This window comes from Microcaecilia unicolor, chromosome 3, assembly GCF_901765095.1.
Source record: "Microcaecilia unicolor chromosome 3, aMicUni1.1, whole genome shotgun sequence".
In the NCBI taxonomy this organism is placed as follows: Eukaryota; Metazoa; Chordata; class Amphibia; order Gymnophiona; family Siphonopidae; genus Microcaecilia; species Microcaecilia unicolor.
The window spans coordinates 295,800,270-295,814,158 of NC_044033.1; the positions used below are offsets into that span (position 1 = coordinate 295,800,270).

Genomic DNA, 13,889 nt, shown 5'->3' on the forward strand with positions numbered 1-13,889 from the left:
AATAAGTATAGTCTCCAATTATAGACCAGTGGCATCAATTTCTCTATGTTAAAGTTATGGAAGGACTTGTCATGCAACAACTAATGGAATATCTCCAACTCCATTCCATCTTGCACAGCTCACAATCCAGATTTAGACTCTCTTACTTATAGTACTGAAACTGTTCTTAGCCAACTTCAGAAGAGAACTGAGTATTGACAACAAAATATTAATACTTCAATTTGAGATGTCTAGTGCCTTTGACATGGTTGACCATAATATTCTTCTAAATATCCTCAACCATAATATTCTTCTAAATATCCTCGACCATTATGGAATCTGTGGAGCTGTCCTGAAATGGTTCTTTGGCTTTCTAAAGTCCAGATCATATCAAGTCAAACAAACAGATGCAATTTCTTCAACATGGTCTCCTGATTGTGGAGTACCTCAAGGTTCTCCTCTGTCCCCCATCCTGTTCAATGTCATGATGATCCCCCTAGGTAATTTACTAGAAATAAATGGTCTTTCATCATTCATTTACGCCGATGATGTCACCATTTATATCCCATTCTCTAAACAATTATATGAAATAACAAACTTGATCAAATTAGGCATTAAATTAATGGAATCTTGGACATCTAATTTTAAATTAAAACTCAATACTGAAAAAACTAAGTTACTAATAGTAACTAATCCTCACCACCCTATAAATCTTAAAAATTTTACATTAGAGAACATCACTTATCCCCTTGACTCATCAATGAAAATATTAGGAATCATGATTAATCAATTCCTTACCATTGAAACTCAAGTTTCTATGACCTTTTTTCACTAAAGTAGTACTTCATACTTTGGTTCAATCCCTAGTACTAATAAAATTCAACTACTGCAACTCCATTTATGCAGGAATTAAAGGCGGCCTTATCAAAAAATTACAAACTGCTCAAAATACCGCTACACGCCTCATACGTAGATCACCCCACTTCACCAAAGCAACTCCTCTTCTATATAACCTACACTGGTTACCAATACAAGATAGAATATCTTTCAAGTTCTATGTTTTTATACACTAAATTCTATATGGTTCTGCTCCAACATATATGAACAATCTCATTGCATTACCCCCATGTAATGCCGTATCATCATCCAGAGAATATCTCATTCTGCATTTCCCTATTTGTAGGAATGCAATCTATAAAACAATTAACAATGCCAGTTTCTCATATCAAGGTACTAAAATTTGGAATTCTCTACCAGAAACAATTAAATGCACGATGATTACCTGTCCTTAGAAACCTACTGAAAACTCATTTTTTTTTTCAATTTAGCCTTTCAAAGAATTCGATTTGAACATTATCCATTCATACAATTAATTTCACTTCTTCTTTCCTCCCTAATCCTATCTAGCCCTAATTGTACCCATATTTAATCATCTTCACTTCTTTGTTTACAAACTTGATTATAATTTAATCTTCTTCTCTATTCATCTACCCTTAGGAACAGTTGCATCCAGGTTAATTCACCACATATGTTATATTTGTTTTACAAAGCCAATATTATAGCATTGTTTATTGTACTTCATAATCTGTTTATGTAATTTTTAATATGTATCATTCATTTAATTGTCTGTTATGTAAGCCACATTGAACCTGAGTCACTCTCAGGCTAATGTGGGGTAAAACTGTCATAAATAAATAAATAAATAAATAAATAATAATCTCTCATCTTTATTAGTATAACACTGTTTCTTGTGGTATCTCTTCTCACCAAACCCAGCACTTGCAAAACTCTTCAAAATTCTGCCGCCTGTTTTTTTACATAAGGCTGGAAGACATGACCATGTTTCTATATTACTGAGTTTCATTGGTTACTTTTAAATTCTGCCCTTGGTTCAAGGTCTTGCAGCTCATTTTCAAAAGAGAAAAATGTCTAAAAAGTGGCATAAATCTTCATTTGGATGTTTTTCTCACAAACATCCAAATTGTTATTTTGAAAACCAATTTTTAGATGTTTTTCAATGAAGTCCATCAGAAGTGCGTTCAAATCACAAGGGGACGTTCAGTGGCGTGTTAAGGGCGGGTTCTGGGCATTCCTAACACTTGGATGTTTTTCAGTCATAATGGAACAAAACAAAACCATCCAAGACTAAAACTAAGATGTTTTGAGCTAGACCTGCTTTTATAATGAATAAGGCATAAAAAGGTGCCCTAAATGACCAGATGACCACTGGAGGGCATCAGGGATGACCTCTCCTTACTCCCCCAGTGATTACTAAACCTCCTCCCACCCCCCAAAAATGTGATTTAAAACATTACTTGCCAGCCGCAGATATTATACTCAGGTCCATTAGAACAGCATGTAGGTCCCTAAAATAGTCTAGTGGTGGGTGCACTGCAGACAAGTGGAACCAGGCCCATACCTCCCCCTACCTAGTACACTTGTGGAGGAAACTGTGAGCCCTCCAAAAGGTTGGCCTCTTCACTCGTAAGGACTATGGTAGTGGTGTACAGTTGGGAGTAGTGGCTTTTGGGTGGCTTTTGGCGGGCTCAGCAGACAAGATAAGGGAGAAATGGTGAGATGTGTACCTCTGAGCATTTTATGATGTCCACTGCAGTGCCCCCTAGGGTGCCCTGTTGCTTTCCTGGGATGTCTGGGGGACCAGTCTATTAAAAATGCTGGCTCCTCCTACGTCCCAATGGCTTGATTTTGTGCAGTTTTTTACTTGGACATTTTTTTAATGGACCAAAATACAAAATGTCCAAATCACAAAACCTTGTTGAAAAACAGTATTTTCGGAAGAAAAAAAAAAAGAGACTCTTTTTTTGAAAATGACCTTATTTTCTATTCAGATTTTGGAACTTTTTTGCAAAATGTCCAAAGTCGGACTGAGACGTCATATCAAAAATGCTCCTCCCTACGTATTACACACAAAGCACTTCATTCAGGCTCCCCTTCCTATCTTTCATCGTTAACTATACCATGTACACCCTCTCGTGCTCTCTGATATATGGATGCTCACTGCCTGGTATTTCTGTCATTAAAGACCGCTCACTATCAATCAACTAGAAATTCAGCTTATTTCTTTTTAGCCCCAAAGTTTTGGAATGATCTTCCAACCTTGATTTCATTAGAACTTTCACCATCTAAATTTAAATTTTCATTGAAAACTCTTTTTTCAACTCTCCTTTGAATGATCCTGGGCTTGTCTGTTTGTAGATACATGAGTATGGTACTTATTGCTGGTTATGTTGTTTTGTAGAATGATTGAGTTCTTTTTTGTGATTTTATGGCTTGTATTTTATTGTAATGTAAACCTCTATCAAATCTTTTAAATAAACAAACATAGATGCAGGGCTGCGAGCGAGTAAGTAATAGTGTCAACTCCTGCGGGTACAGGTGGGGATGGAATGGATTTTAGTGGGTATGGGTTAGATTTCAGTGGAGTCAGGGAAGGATGGATGAAATTTCTGTCTCTGTGCAACTTTCTAATTTGGGGACCTAAGACAGGGAGTCAGAAGTTGAAGTCAGGAGCAGGATCTGTGGATGCCAGTGAGTGCTGAGCACTCCAACAATTGAGCAAAGCTCCTTCATTGTATCCAGGGAAGGGCAATTTGTATTGTTTTTAACAGCCTAATCATTCTGAATATGGGGGCTAGGGAGGAAGAGTGAGCTGAGGGATCAAGTCTCGGTGGAGGAGAGAGCTATGAAGTCAGCGCTGAGAGCTTGATCCTCTGCCCTCCAGCTGGTTGGAGTTTTCAAGGAATGGACTCCTTTGCTACTTCATATGGTCTCTAAAAGACTATCATTAGGTTATGTACCTGTTTCTTGGAAAAGGATGCTGGGAGTGAGAGAGGAGAATTGGGAGGAGGGCAATGAGCCTGTGAGAAGGAAAGTAGGAAAGAGAGAGACAGAACTGGGAGAACCAATTTTTATGGTATACTCTTAACCCCAAATACTTAAATAAAGATTTTCATTTTTTGGTTTAACTACTGTTTTTAAAATTAGGTATCACTCAAAACAGTGATTATGTTTTGTTATTTTACAAACAGAGCACGCAGAATTTTGTAACCTTTTGATGTGCAGACGTTAGAATTTATGCAGAATTTTGATATTTTTTTGCACAAAATTCCCTCAGGAGTATGCATCTTATGGAAAAAGGGCTGCAGTTAGATTTACAACAAAATTCTAGTTGTGAACTTTGGTGCAACAATAGAGAAAGGATGGGGTGGGGTAGTCTGTGCATGCATAAAGAGAAGTGCCAGTACCTGCTTCCGTCGGTAAAAGCCTTTGGTGTCACAATTAGGAATATACATGTCCCTCAGGTTGTGAAACATGGAAGATTTTAGCTCCTGCAGAACCACCACCAAATGTACCCGACAGGGAGCCTACAAACAAGAAGAAGAAGATAAAGAGGGCAAGCCAGCTGCAACTGCCACTCCTACAGACTTCTGGAATATGAGCTGTTCAGGCAACTTTACTCATACACCTCCCCCCATAGGATGGAGAATGATACATAAATTGGTGGAAGGAGATCCTGAATTGCCACCAGCTCCTGTAGTTCCAGCCTCTCCTAGCACTGGCTCAGGGAGCTCATAACCCCTGAAGTCTAAGCCTCCTCCAGCAGGAGGTGCTGAAGGAAATGATGCAGGAGCAACGGCTTTGGGAGAGCTCATAGCTCTTGCAGTTTCAGCCTCTACCAGCAGAAGGTACTGTAGGGCAGGAGTGTAGCCTGAACTCCATTTTGGGGGGAGAGGGGGTGCAGGGGTGGACTGAGGGGACCATTTATTCCTCTCTGCCCTTCTCCTCCACCACATTTAAATTTTACCTTTGTTGGTTGGATGCCCAAGCTCCACCAGCCAAAGAGGTCCATTGTCTGAATCCCTGACCATACTGCAGCCACAGATGTCGGCATTTCCATATATGCTTAGTTCAGTCGCTAAACTGAGCATGCGCAAAAATATTAGCATTGGTAGCTGAAGCACATTGCTAACTTAAGCACTGTTTGGACAGAATGGGCAGGGATTCAGGCAACGTACCTCTTTGGCTGGCAGGGCTTGGGCATCACCACAGCTCTTAAATCAGTGCCACAATTTTGGAGGGGGCTTGAGCCCAAAGTGTGTATGTGTGTGGGGGGGGGGGGGGGGGGGGGGGAACCAGGCCACTGAGGCCCCTTGTGGCAACACCCCTGCTATGGGGAATGACGCAGGAGCACTGGCTTTGGGGGGAGCCCACAGCCCTGCAGTTCTAGCCTCTCCCAGCAGAAGTCATGCAGGGCATAGTGTGGGTACCTCCTGTACGAAGGGGAGAGGTTCCCAGACCCTACAGTTCCAGACTCTCCCAGCAGGAAGTGCTATAGGAAATGGTGCAGATCACACCAACTACAGTCCCAGGCTCTCCCAGTAGGAGGCACTGTAGGGAATGGTGGGAGGTTACTTGCAGTAGGGAGGGGAGATGCTTTCAGATCTTGCAGTCCCAACCTTTCCCATCAGGAAATGCTGAAGTGAATGTTGCAGGAGTAACGACAGTGGGGGAGCTCATACTCCTGCAGTCCCAATCTTTCCCAGCAGAAAGTGCTGAGTGTGACCCTCACCATAGCATTTGCTCTTTACCCACTACCTCAGGCTCCTGTTTAATATCCCCATCCTGAGTGCTTTGAAACACATCCTCTTTGCTGCTGTTTGGTGCAGGAAGTGTTGCTGGGGACGGCTAGGTTCCAGCGTTGGCCTGCTCTCTTTTAATCGACGGCTGTTCCTTCGACCTTCCTCTGGAAAAGATCAAGAGACAGACAAGAGTAAAATCTGAGATTTAATACATTTCAGATCAATATAGTGAAATCACTTTCAGCTGTATTATTGCGTACTGTCTAGACAGAAACATACTTGAACATTATGTGTACTGTTTAAAATGTCACACATATAATTACAGAACACAGTTATCAATGTGTAAGCAAGAATCATTCAAAAAAAGGAGGAAAAACGCCTCAAGAAAAAACCCCTCCCACAAATATAAATGGGATAAGGGCTGCTGTTTCATCATCATAGGCGATGCAAAAAACCTCCTCAATTTTTTGTTCAGTAATAGAAAAAACATTTTTCAAAAAATAATAAAATAATTAGGAGGTTTTTTTGCATCACCTATGATGATGAAACAGTAGCCCTTATCCCATTTACATATGTGGGAGGGTTTTTTTCTTGAGGCGTTTTTCCTCCTCTTTTTGAATGATTCTTGTTTACACATTGATAACTGTGTTCTGTAATTATATGTGTGGCTATTGGATGGAACCAGTTCCCTTTTGATATCTTTAGTTTATGTCTACTGTTTAAAATGTCTCAGGGACACTTTTACTAAACTGCACTAAAACGTGGCCTGTGCTCTTTTTAGTACGTGGGTTTCCTGCATATTAAGACCACTTAATATGCTGAATGGCTGAAATTCCTTTTTTTCTATTAACAGCCATGTGCTAATTTCCCAATTAGCACGTGAGCCCTTACCACCAACTATTTACTAGATGGTAAGGGCTTGTGTGCTAACTCTGCGCTACCCAATTAGCTCAGGGCATGCCTACTCTCTGCTTCCAAACAGGCCCCCAAGCTAAAGAATAAAACCTATTTTTTAGTGCGTGGGTAGCATGCGCCAATCCCAGAACTACCACAGGATGCCTGAGCATGTCCACTAGTAGTGCCTTTGAGCTCTCGGTAAACACGCGATACTGCTTACCACCGCTTAGTAAAAGGGCCCCTCAGTTTGATAACTACAGCTATTATTATTCCCACTTTATAAAGTTTTTGTGCAGCGCTACAGTATTTTCAGAAGTGATTTTATAGCCGAGTTGATAGGTTCACCTTTTTGTAGATGATTCAGAGTTCTGCAGCAGATTAAGCACACTGATTGGAGTAGACAAAAGAAAGGGTGATTCAGAGAATACTGAGGCATGGTCAAGTCTTTGGCAACCAAGATTTCTTGCAAAAAAAAAAAAGGATGAGAATCAGCAGCTGGGAAGCAAAAATCCGAGGGAGCAGCATTTTGATTTGCAGCAAATAGGAGAGAAATTTTAGGGGTGATCATATCCAGTGACCTGAATGTTCTAAAACACTGGTCAGGCAACAGAACCAGAAGAATGACAGTTTGCACAGGGAGACTAGCTTAACGTTATCAGATGTGAGCACCCCCCAACTTCTCTTTTTTTCAAACTACATCCATAGCTCATTCCCTTGCACCCCTTCCTCAGGTGTGTACAACTCTCTCAGATTTGCTCCATATGCAGTTTTTTTTGTTTTTGCATTAAATCCAGGTTGGTGCAAAGGTATTATGCATCCTAGGCAAACCTTCAGTCTTGCGCACACACACCCTCCCCCTTAGACATTTAGCTATTGATGGAGGCTTTGGCACAAACCCCTTTCTTCCTTCACCCTCTAGCAGCCCAGCATGCTCTTTCCTTTTCCAAAATGCACAGCACATCTCCTCTTTTCTTCTGCTCCCAGCATCTTCCTCCTTCCCACTTTCACCTCCTAGTCAGAACATCAGCCCCGTTTCTTTGTCCTCTGTCTGCAGTGCTCAGCGATTAGCGTATCTGGGGTTTTAAAAAGTTTGGACAAATTCCTGGAGGAAAAATCCATAGTCTGCTATTGAGACAGACATGGGAAGCAACTGCTTGCCCTGGGATTTGTAGTATGGAGTGTTACCATGATTTGGCTTTCTGCCAGGTACTTGTGACCTGGCTTGGCCACTGTTTGGAAAACAGGATACTGGGCTAGATGGACCATTGGTCTGACCCAGTATGGCTACTCCCTTTACCCTACAATTCCTCAGCATCCTCTCACTGCATTCCACCTTCACCTGCACAGCACCCTCTCTCTCTCTCTACCCTTTCCTCTCCCAGCACCCTCCTTTTTCCACCCCACCATCTCTCCATTTCTCTACCTGCCCAGTATGCTCTTCTCCACCCACAATGTCTATTCAGGAGTAGTCTAGTCTAGTGGTTAGTGCTGTGGGCTTTCATCATGGTGGATTGGGTTCAATTCCCACTGCAGTTCCTTGTGACTCTGGGAAAGTCACTTAACCCTCTGTTGATCCAGGTACAAAATAAATTCCTGCATATATGTAAACCAATTTGACTGTAACCACAGAAAGGTAATATATCAAGTCCTATTCCCTTGATCATTCTAATGGTGGCAGTTCCAAACTTCCTGATTTTTGGCCACTGGCAGGGTGCACATCACCAGTGGCCCAGACCACTTCCTCTTGGCGACTGTACATTTTTAAACTCATGGGGGTCAATATTCAGCTGACAGAGGTGAGCATTTTTTAAATGCTGACTGCCACCCAGATATTCAGTGCTGATCAAGCATTGGCTGGCAAAACCCAGAGATTATGCGGGTATGGCCGATATTCAGTGCCGCACTCACATAACAACCTGGGCAATGTTATAACTGCGCCTTTATATGGTTCTACTTGCCCAGATACCTACACGGGCACTATGTAGGTTTCAACGTTGATGATAACGTTGAAACCTTCTGCTCAGTGTGCTGCTGCGGCTAAGAAAGCAAATAGAATGTTAGGTATTATTAGGAAATGAATTGAAAACAAAAATGCCTTTGTATTGCTCCATGGTGCAACCGCACCTCGAATATTGTGTTCAATTCTGGTTGCCGCATCTCAAAAAAGATATAGTGGAATTAGAAAAAGTGCAGAGAAGGGCAACGAAAATGATAAAGGGGATGGGTCGACTTCCCTATGAGGAAAGGCTAAAGCGGCTAGGGCTCTTCAGCTTGGAGAAAAGGCGGCATAGGGGAGATATGATAGAGGTCTATAAAATAATGAGTGGAGTTGAACGGGTAGATATGAAGCATCTGTTCACGCTTTGCAAAAATACTAGGACTAGGGGGCATGCGGTGAAGCTACAATATAGTAAATTTAAAACGAATTGGAGAAAATGTTTCTTCACTCAACCTGTAATTAAATTCTGGAATTCGTTGCCAGAGAATGTGGTAAAGGCGGTTAGCATAGCGGAGTTTTAAAAAGGTTTGGACGGCTTCCTAAAGGAAAAGTCCATAGACCATTGGGGGAAATTCACTATTTCTGGGATAAGCAGTATAAAATGTTTTGTACATTTTTGGGATCTTGCCAGGTATTTGTGACCTGGATTGGCCACTGTTGGAAACAGGATGCTGGGCTCGATGGGCCTTTGGCCTTTCCCAGTATGGAAATACTTATGATACTGAATATTGCCAATTCCTGCATAACTCCTGACTCCATCCAGATTCCTCCCCCTGACTGCCCTGCACTAACTGGCGAGTGCCACAACAGTCAAAGGGGACATTCAGTGGCATTGCTGGTTAACTGAGGCTGAATGTCCTCTCCCAACCTGCTCATCATGATTTAACGAAGTGGAAGCAAGGGAAGAGTGCAGAGTGCAGTGTATTTATTCTATGGAAAAAATGGTGCAGGTACCCATGCAGAGCTAACCTGGAGGAGGTTGGGAGGTTGGGCAGACTGGATGGACCGTGCAGGTCTTTTTCTGCCGTCATCTACTATGTTACCAGGACTTTTTTTCTAGCTGGTACAGTGTATGCAACCATATGGCCAAGAGTAGCTCTATCTGGAAAGTGGTTGCCTCTGAATCTGAAGGTCATAGTTTCGAGGCTGGCTGGTACACCAGCATGGGGGGGGGGGGGGAATTTTGAGCAACAAATGTAATAGGGTAGACAGGACATTTTTGGAAGGCAGAAAAAAAAGATGTTGAAAAAAAGCTCTGGGAAAGTTTAAGGGGGGAAAGAGGAGGGGCAGAGAACATGAGGGCAGGGTGGGAAGAGGAAAGCAAGCGGGGTGGAGTAGAAGTGTTTGCTTCCCAGCCTTGCACACCTCAATACATACACTCTCCCTTGCACCAATTTAGCACCCACAAACAGTACCTATATTTCCTGTGAATCCATCCCATACCCTCCACAGCTCCCCTTGCACATCTCATATATCCTCCTACCCCATAAATATGCCCCCTTCTCACACAGACACACTACCACTCCCCCTCTCCACACACACATGTAGCTCATATACACCACCATTCACCCACAAACTCATACCCCATGACACCCAACTATGATACTCCAGCATGACTCTTCTTCTTCTTCACTGGTGTGGAGAAGTAGCCTAGTGGTTAGTGCAGTGGCCTTTGATCCCGGGGAACTGAGTTTAATTCCTACTGCAGCTTCTTGTGACTCTGAGCAAGTCATTTAACCCTCCATTGCTCCAGGTACAAAATAAGTACCTGTATATATGTAAACCGCTTTGAATGTAGTTGCAAAATACCACAGAAAGGCAGTATATCAAGTCCCATTTCCCTTTCTTAAGACCCCACATAGACATGCCTGAGCATATCAAAGAGAAAGGGAGAACACACCATGGTGCTACACCAAATGTGCACTTTCTAGCTTCTTCTAAATAAGTCATTGTCTTTAGTATTTGACATACCACAGAAAATAATATGGCTATATTTATTTATTAGGATTTTTTTACCACTTTTTTAAGGAATTCACTCAAGGCGGTGTACAGTAAGATATGAGAATAAAATCCCAGTTCTATTTCAAGATGCTCAAAGTCCCTCCAGTTATTACATAATAAATGTTGCCAGAAGGGTCTGTTGTTTTGAAACCCAATATGCCTGCCTCTGGGGGTCTGAACCTCACTCTACATTATCCTAGAAAGTCAGTGTATTATCTTGGATTGAAAAGTCTATGTCAGAACTGCTAGTCTCCCATCAGGAAACCCAGAAAAATGCCAATTCTTCTTAAAATACCAATACTGCAAGCATCATTGGTTCATGTCAAGTCCTCAGACAAAGTATTTTTGCTTTTAAAACGGTATATCGATATACTTTTGAATTTACCTGTTTGTTTAGTGTACTTTAGAAAATCTTTTTTGATGAAAAAGAAAATGATTGTGTGTTTAAAAATAAAAAGCTCATATTTTTGAAGGGGCAGATAATTACTTAACACCAAAATACTATATTTCAGGTAGTATTTTACAGATATTTTTGAATGGTGAATATTTCTTTAGATTTTTCACCACACTTTTTCAGGACAATGTCTCCAAATGGGTAATTTTACTTTTTCCCTTTGTGGCTAGAAGGGTGTTGTGATGCCCTTTCTGGTCCCCTACGAGCATGACTGGAATTTTCAGTGACCAGTTTTTCTACATTCTGGGCAATAGATAGGGTATTTTACACTTAAGCAAGTTTTCCTGAGAGCCCGGGATGTGATTGGCCTTGTAGAAATCGGTGTTCATTTTAAACATTTACTGTGCCTAGTACAATAGTGCTGCTGCAGGGATTGTGAACAGGTAGCATCATACAGAAATGCTGCATATATGCCATAGAATAGGGAAACTGCTCTTTGGACTGCTCCGCCTCCTGCAGTGTGATCAGTGACAATTCTGAGACAGGTTAACTGGCATACCTTTTTTATTCTAACAAGTAATCAGCCATGAAAATATCTATACCTGCAATTCTTGCTATTGCAGCATTTTCAGTGACAAGACAACAGAGTGTTACCACTTGTGCATATTCATGTGTTTCCAGCACTTTCAGAATAATGCATGAGACAGATATATTCTACTACTACTCCTACTCATTTCTATAGCGCTACTAGACGTACACAGCACTGTACACATTATATGCAGGTGCTTTCTCTGTCCCTAGGGGGCTCACAATCTAAGTTTTTTTTTTTTTTTGTACCTGGGGCAATGGAGAGTTAAGTGACTTGCCCGAGGTCACAAGGAGCTGCAGTGTGAATTGAACCCAGGTTGCCAGGATCAAAGCCCGCTGCACTAACCATTAGGTTACTCCTCAGCACACTGGAAAAAGACCTGGCCATCTCTCTCATGAGATCTACTATGTTATATCTGCTCAAGACTATCCCTCAGCTCCCAAACAGCTCAAACTGCTTTGCAAATCTTACTAAAGCCCCTCCCTATCTGAATCATGTTTCAACCCCTCTGTAGAGTCAAGGATGCTCAGCTGTGACATCCCTTCTGCAGGTCTCACCAGTGTCCCTCCCCAGCCAACCATGCTGCATTCACCTGGCTGAGGATCCTGTCCAGTGTGATTTCTGCTGGATCTCCCGGTACCAACTTTCTGCAAACCCCTTTGCCATGCAGTAGGGCGTGAAGAGGTGTCTTCTCTCCAGCACGAGGGATGCATTGTAGGCCCCTGGCACATCTTGGAGTGTAGACCCCACAAGATTCCCCTGCTGCCTTGGCACACTCTTTCCCCCTGCAGGGTTCTTTTGGACTCGGGTCCCCATCACTTGCTGACTCCTCTTCAAGCTTGCATCCCACATGAGGTAAACAAGTTGCTGGGTCACTCTCTTCGCATTTCAGGCACTCCAGGATCACACTGGCACCCCATACCCTGGTGCTCATTAGGAGCAATGTGGGCAGCAGGCAACTGAAAGCCACTCGTTGCATGGTCTATCTGTGGATGTGCAAGGAAGGAAATGCTTGGTGTGCAGCCTGCACTCCTTCTGCCTGCGTCCTGCAGCCTTGGTGGCTTTAATAGAGCCTTAGCCCAGCCCAGCCCAGCCCAGCCCAAGAATCTGCCTCCTCCAGCACAAACTCCCTTAAAACCAAGAGGAACCAGAGGCAAACAAGAAAACAATGAATGCCTGTTAGCTTTTCCCTTCTTTATGCTCTCTTTTGTCTAGTCCTTTCTTTTTCTGTTTGTTTTCCTTCTTTCTTTCAGTTTGACTTGCTCCTCCTTGCTCTGTCTCTACTGTCAGTCTGGATTGGATTGCCACCCGGCACGCTTTCAGCTTCCAGTGCGAGATCTCCCTATCAGCATGACAGTGAGAGCTGTGAGTTCCCCTTTCCCTGTGGACTCAGGATCCAGTCCCCCCCCCCCCCCCCGCCCGCCCGCCCGCCCGCCCGCTTCTACCACCCAGAACTCTCCCGAATTCAGGAAGAGAAAGGCTGTGCATAAATACAGGTCGCATCTGCCAGTCATTTCAGGAGAAACAACAGGGAAACAGATATAGGGTCACTAATACTCCTCAAGTTGCCCTGGAGCATCAGAATGGAACCTCCTCCTCCTCCATGGAAAATAACATTGTCAGTTCTGTTTGGGCCATTTTTAAAGTTTGGATATAAACACTGCCTCTGACTCGAGTACTCAAAACACACTTTCTCCAGTTGGTTGCTGTTTTGTACTCCAGTTCCATTTTCCTTCTGAGGTAATTCTCCCCTGAATTTTGAACATGGCCATTCCTGCCTTTTGTTTCCACTGATTGCTTAGTGTAGGGCCAGCTCAACCTATGGACCAGGTGAGGCATTGGCTTAGGGTACCAGTGATAAAGGGTGCCAAAATCTTGGTCTGGCACCCCCTCTCTCAAAACCTCCCCCCAGTCTATTTTAAAATTCCTAAAGGGCACTAGCAGTATCAGCAATTCATGCATGATGCTTGCGCTGGACCCTGAACCTTCCCTCTGCTGAGTCCCACCCCTCTCTAGTACAACTTCCTATTTCCGGAAGGGAAGCACATGGCAAAGAGGCTCTGGGCCAGGAGCAGGCAACTTCTGTGAATCACTGCTGCTGCCAGTGTGTCTAGACAGGGGCGTAGCCACGGGCGGGTCTGGATGGGCCCAGGCCCAGCCACTTTCCCTCCAGGCCCACCCACCCAACATCCGCCCCGCCGGCGCCGCAGTCCCCACCTGCCTACCAGGTCCGTCGACAGGGAGCGATGACCCTCTTCTGCCACCCGACACCCAGCCTTAAAAAAGAAAATGGAAGAAGCGCCTCGCGTCTGATCTGCTCTGCGCTGCTAAGGCAAACAAATCGCCTCGTCGCGTCGGCCCTTCAATCACTGTGTCCCGCCCTTTGATGTAACTTCCTATTTCTGCGAGGGCGGGACACAGTGATTGAAG

General features: G+C 43.3%; 1 protein-coding gene across 1 annotated transcript in view; it reads right to left on the reverse strand.

Annotated features, from left to right (window-relative positions):
• Window positions 1-12,796, reverse strand: part of IGFBP6 (insulin like growth factor binding protein 6) — a 42,291-nt gene extending 29,495 nt beyond the window's left edge. Inside the window, 5 exon segments of the mRNA XM_030198192.1 lie at window positions 4,245-4,364; window positions 5,593-5,663; window positions 5,666-5,737; window positions 12,046-12,102; window positions 12,105-12,796. Of these exon segments, the coding sequence (XP_030054052.1) occupies window positions 4,245-4,364; window positions 5,593-5,663; window positions 5,666-5,737; window positions 12,046-12,102; window positions 12,105-12,438 (654 nt within the window). The 5' untranslated portion in view covers window positions 12,439-12,796.
• Window positions 12,797-13,889: the final 1,093 nt, after the last annotated feature.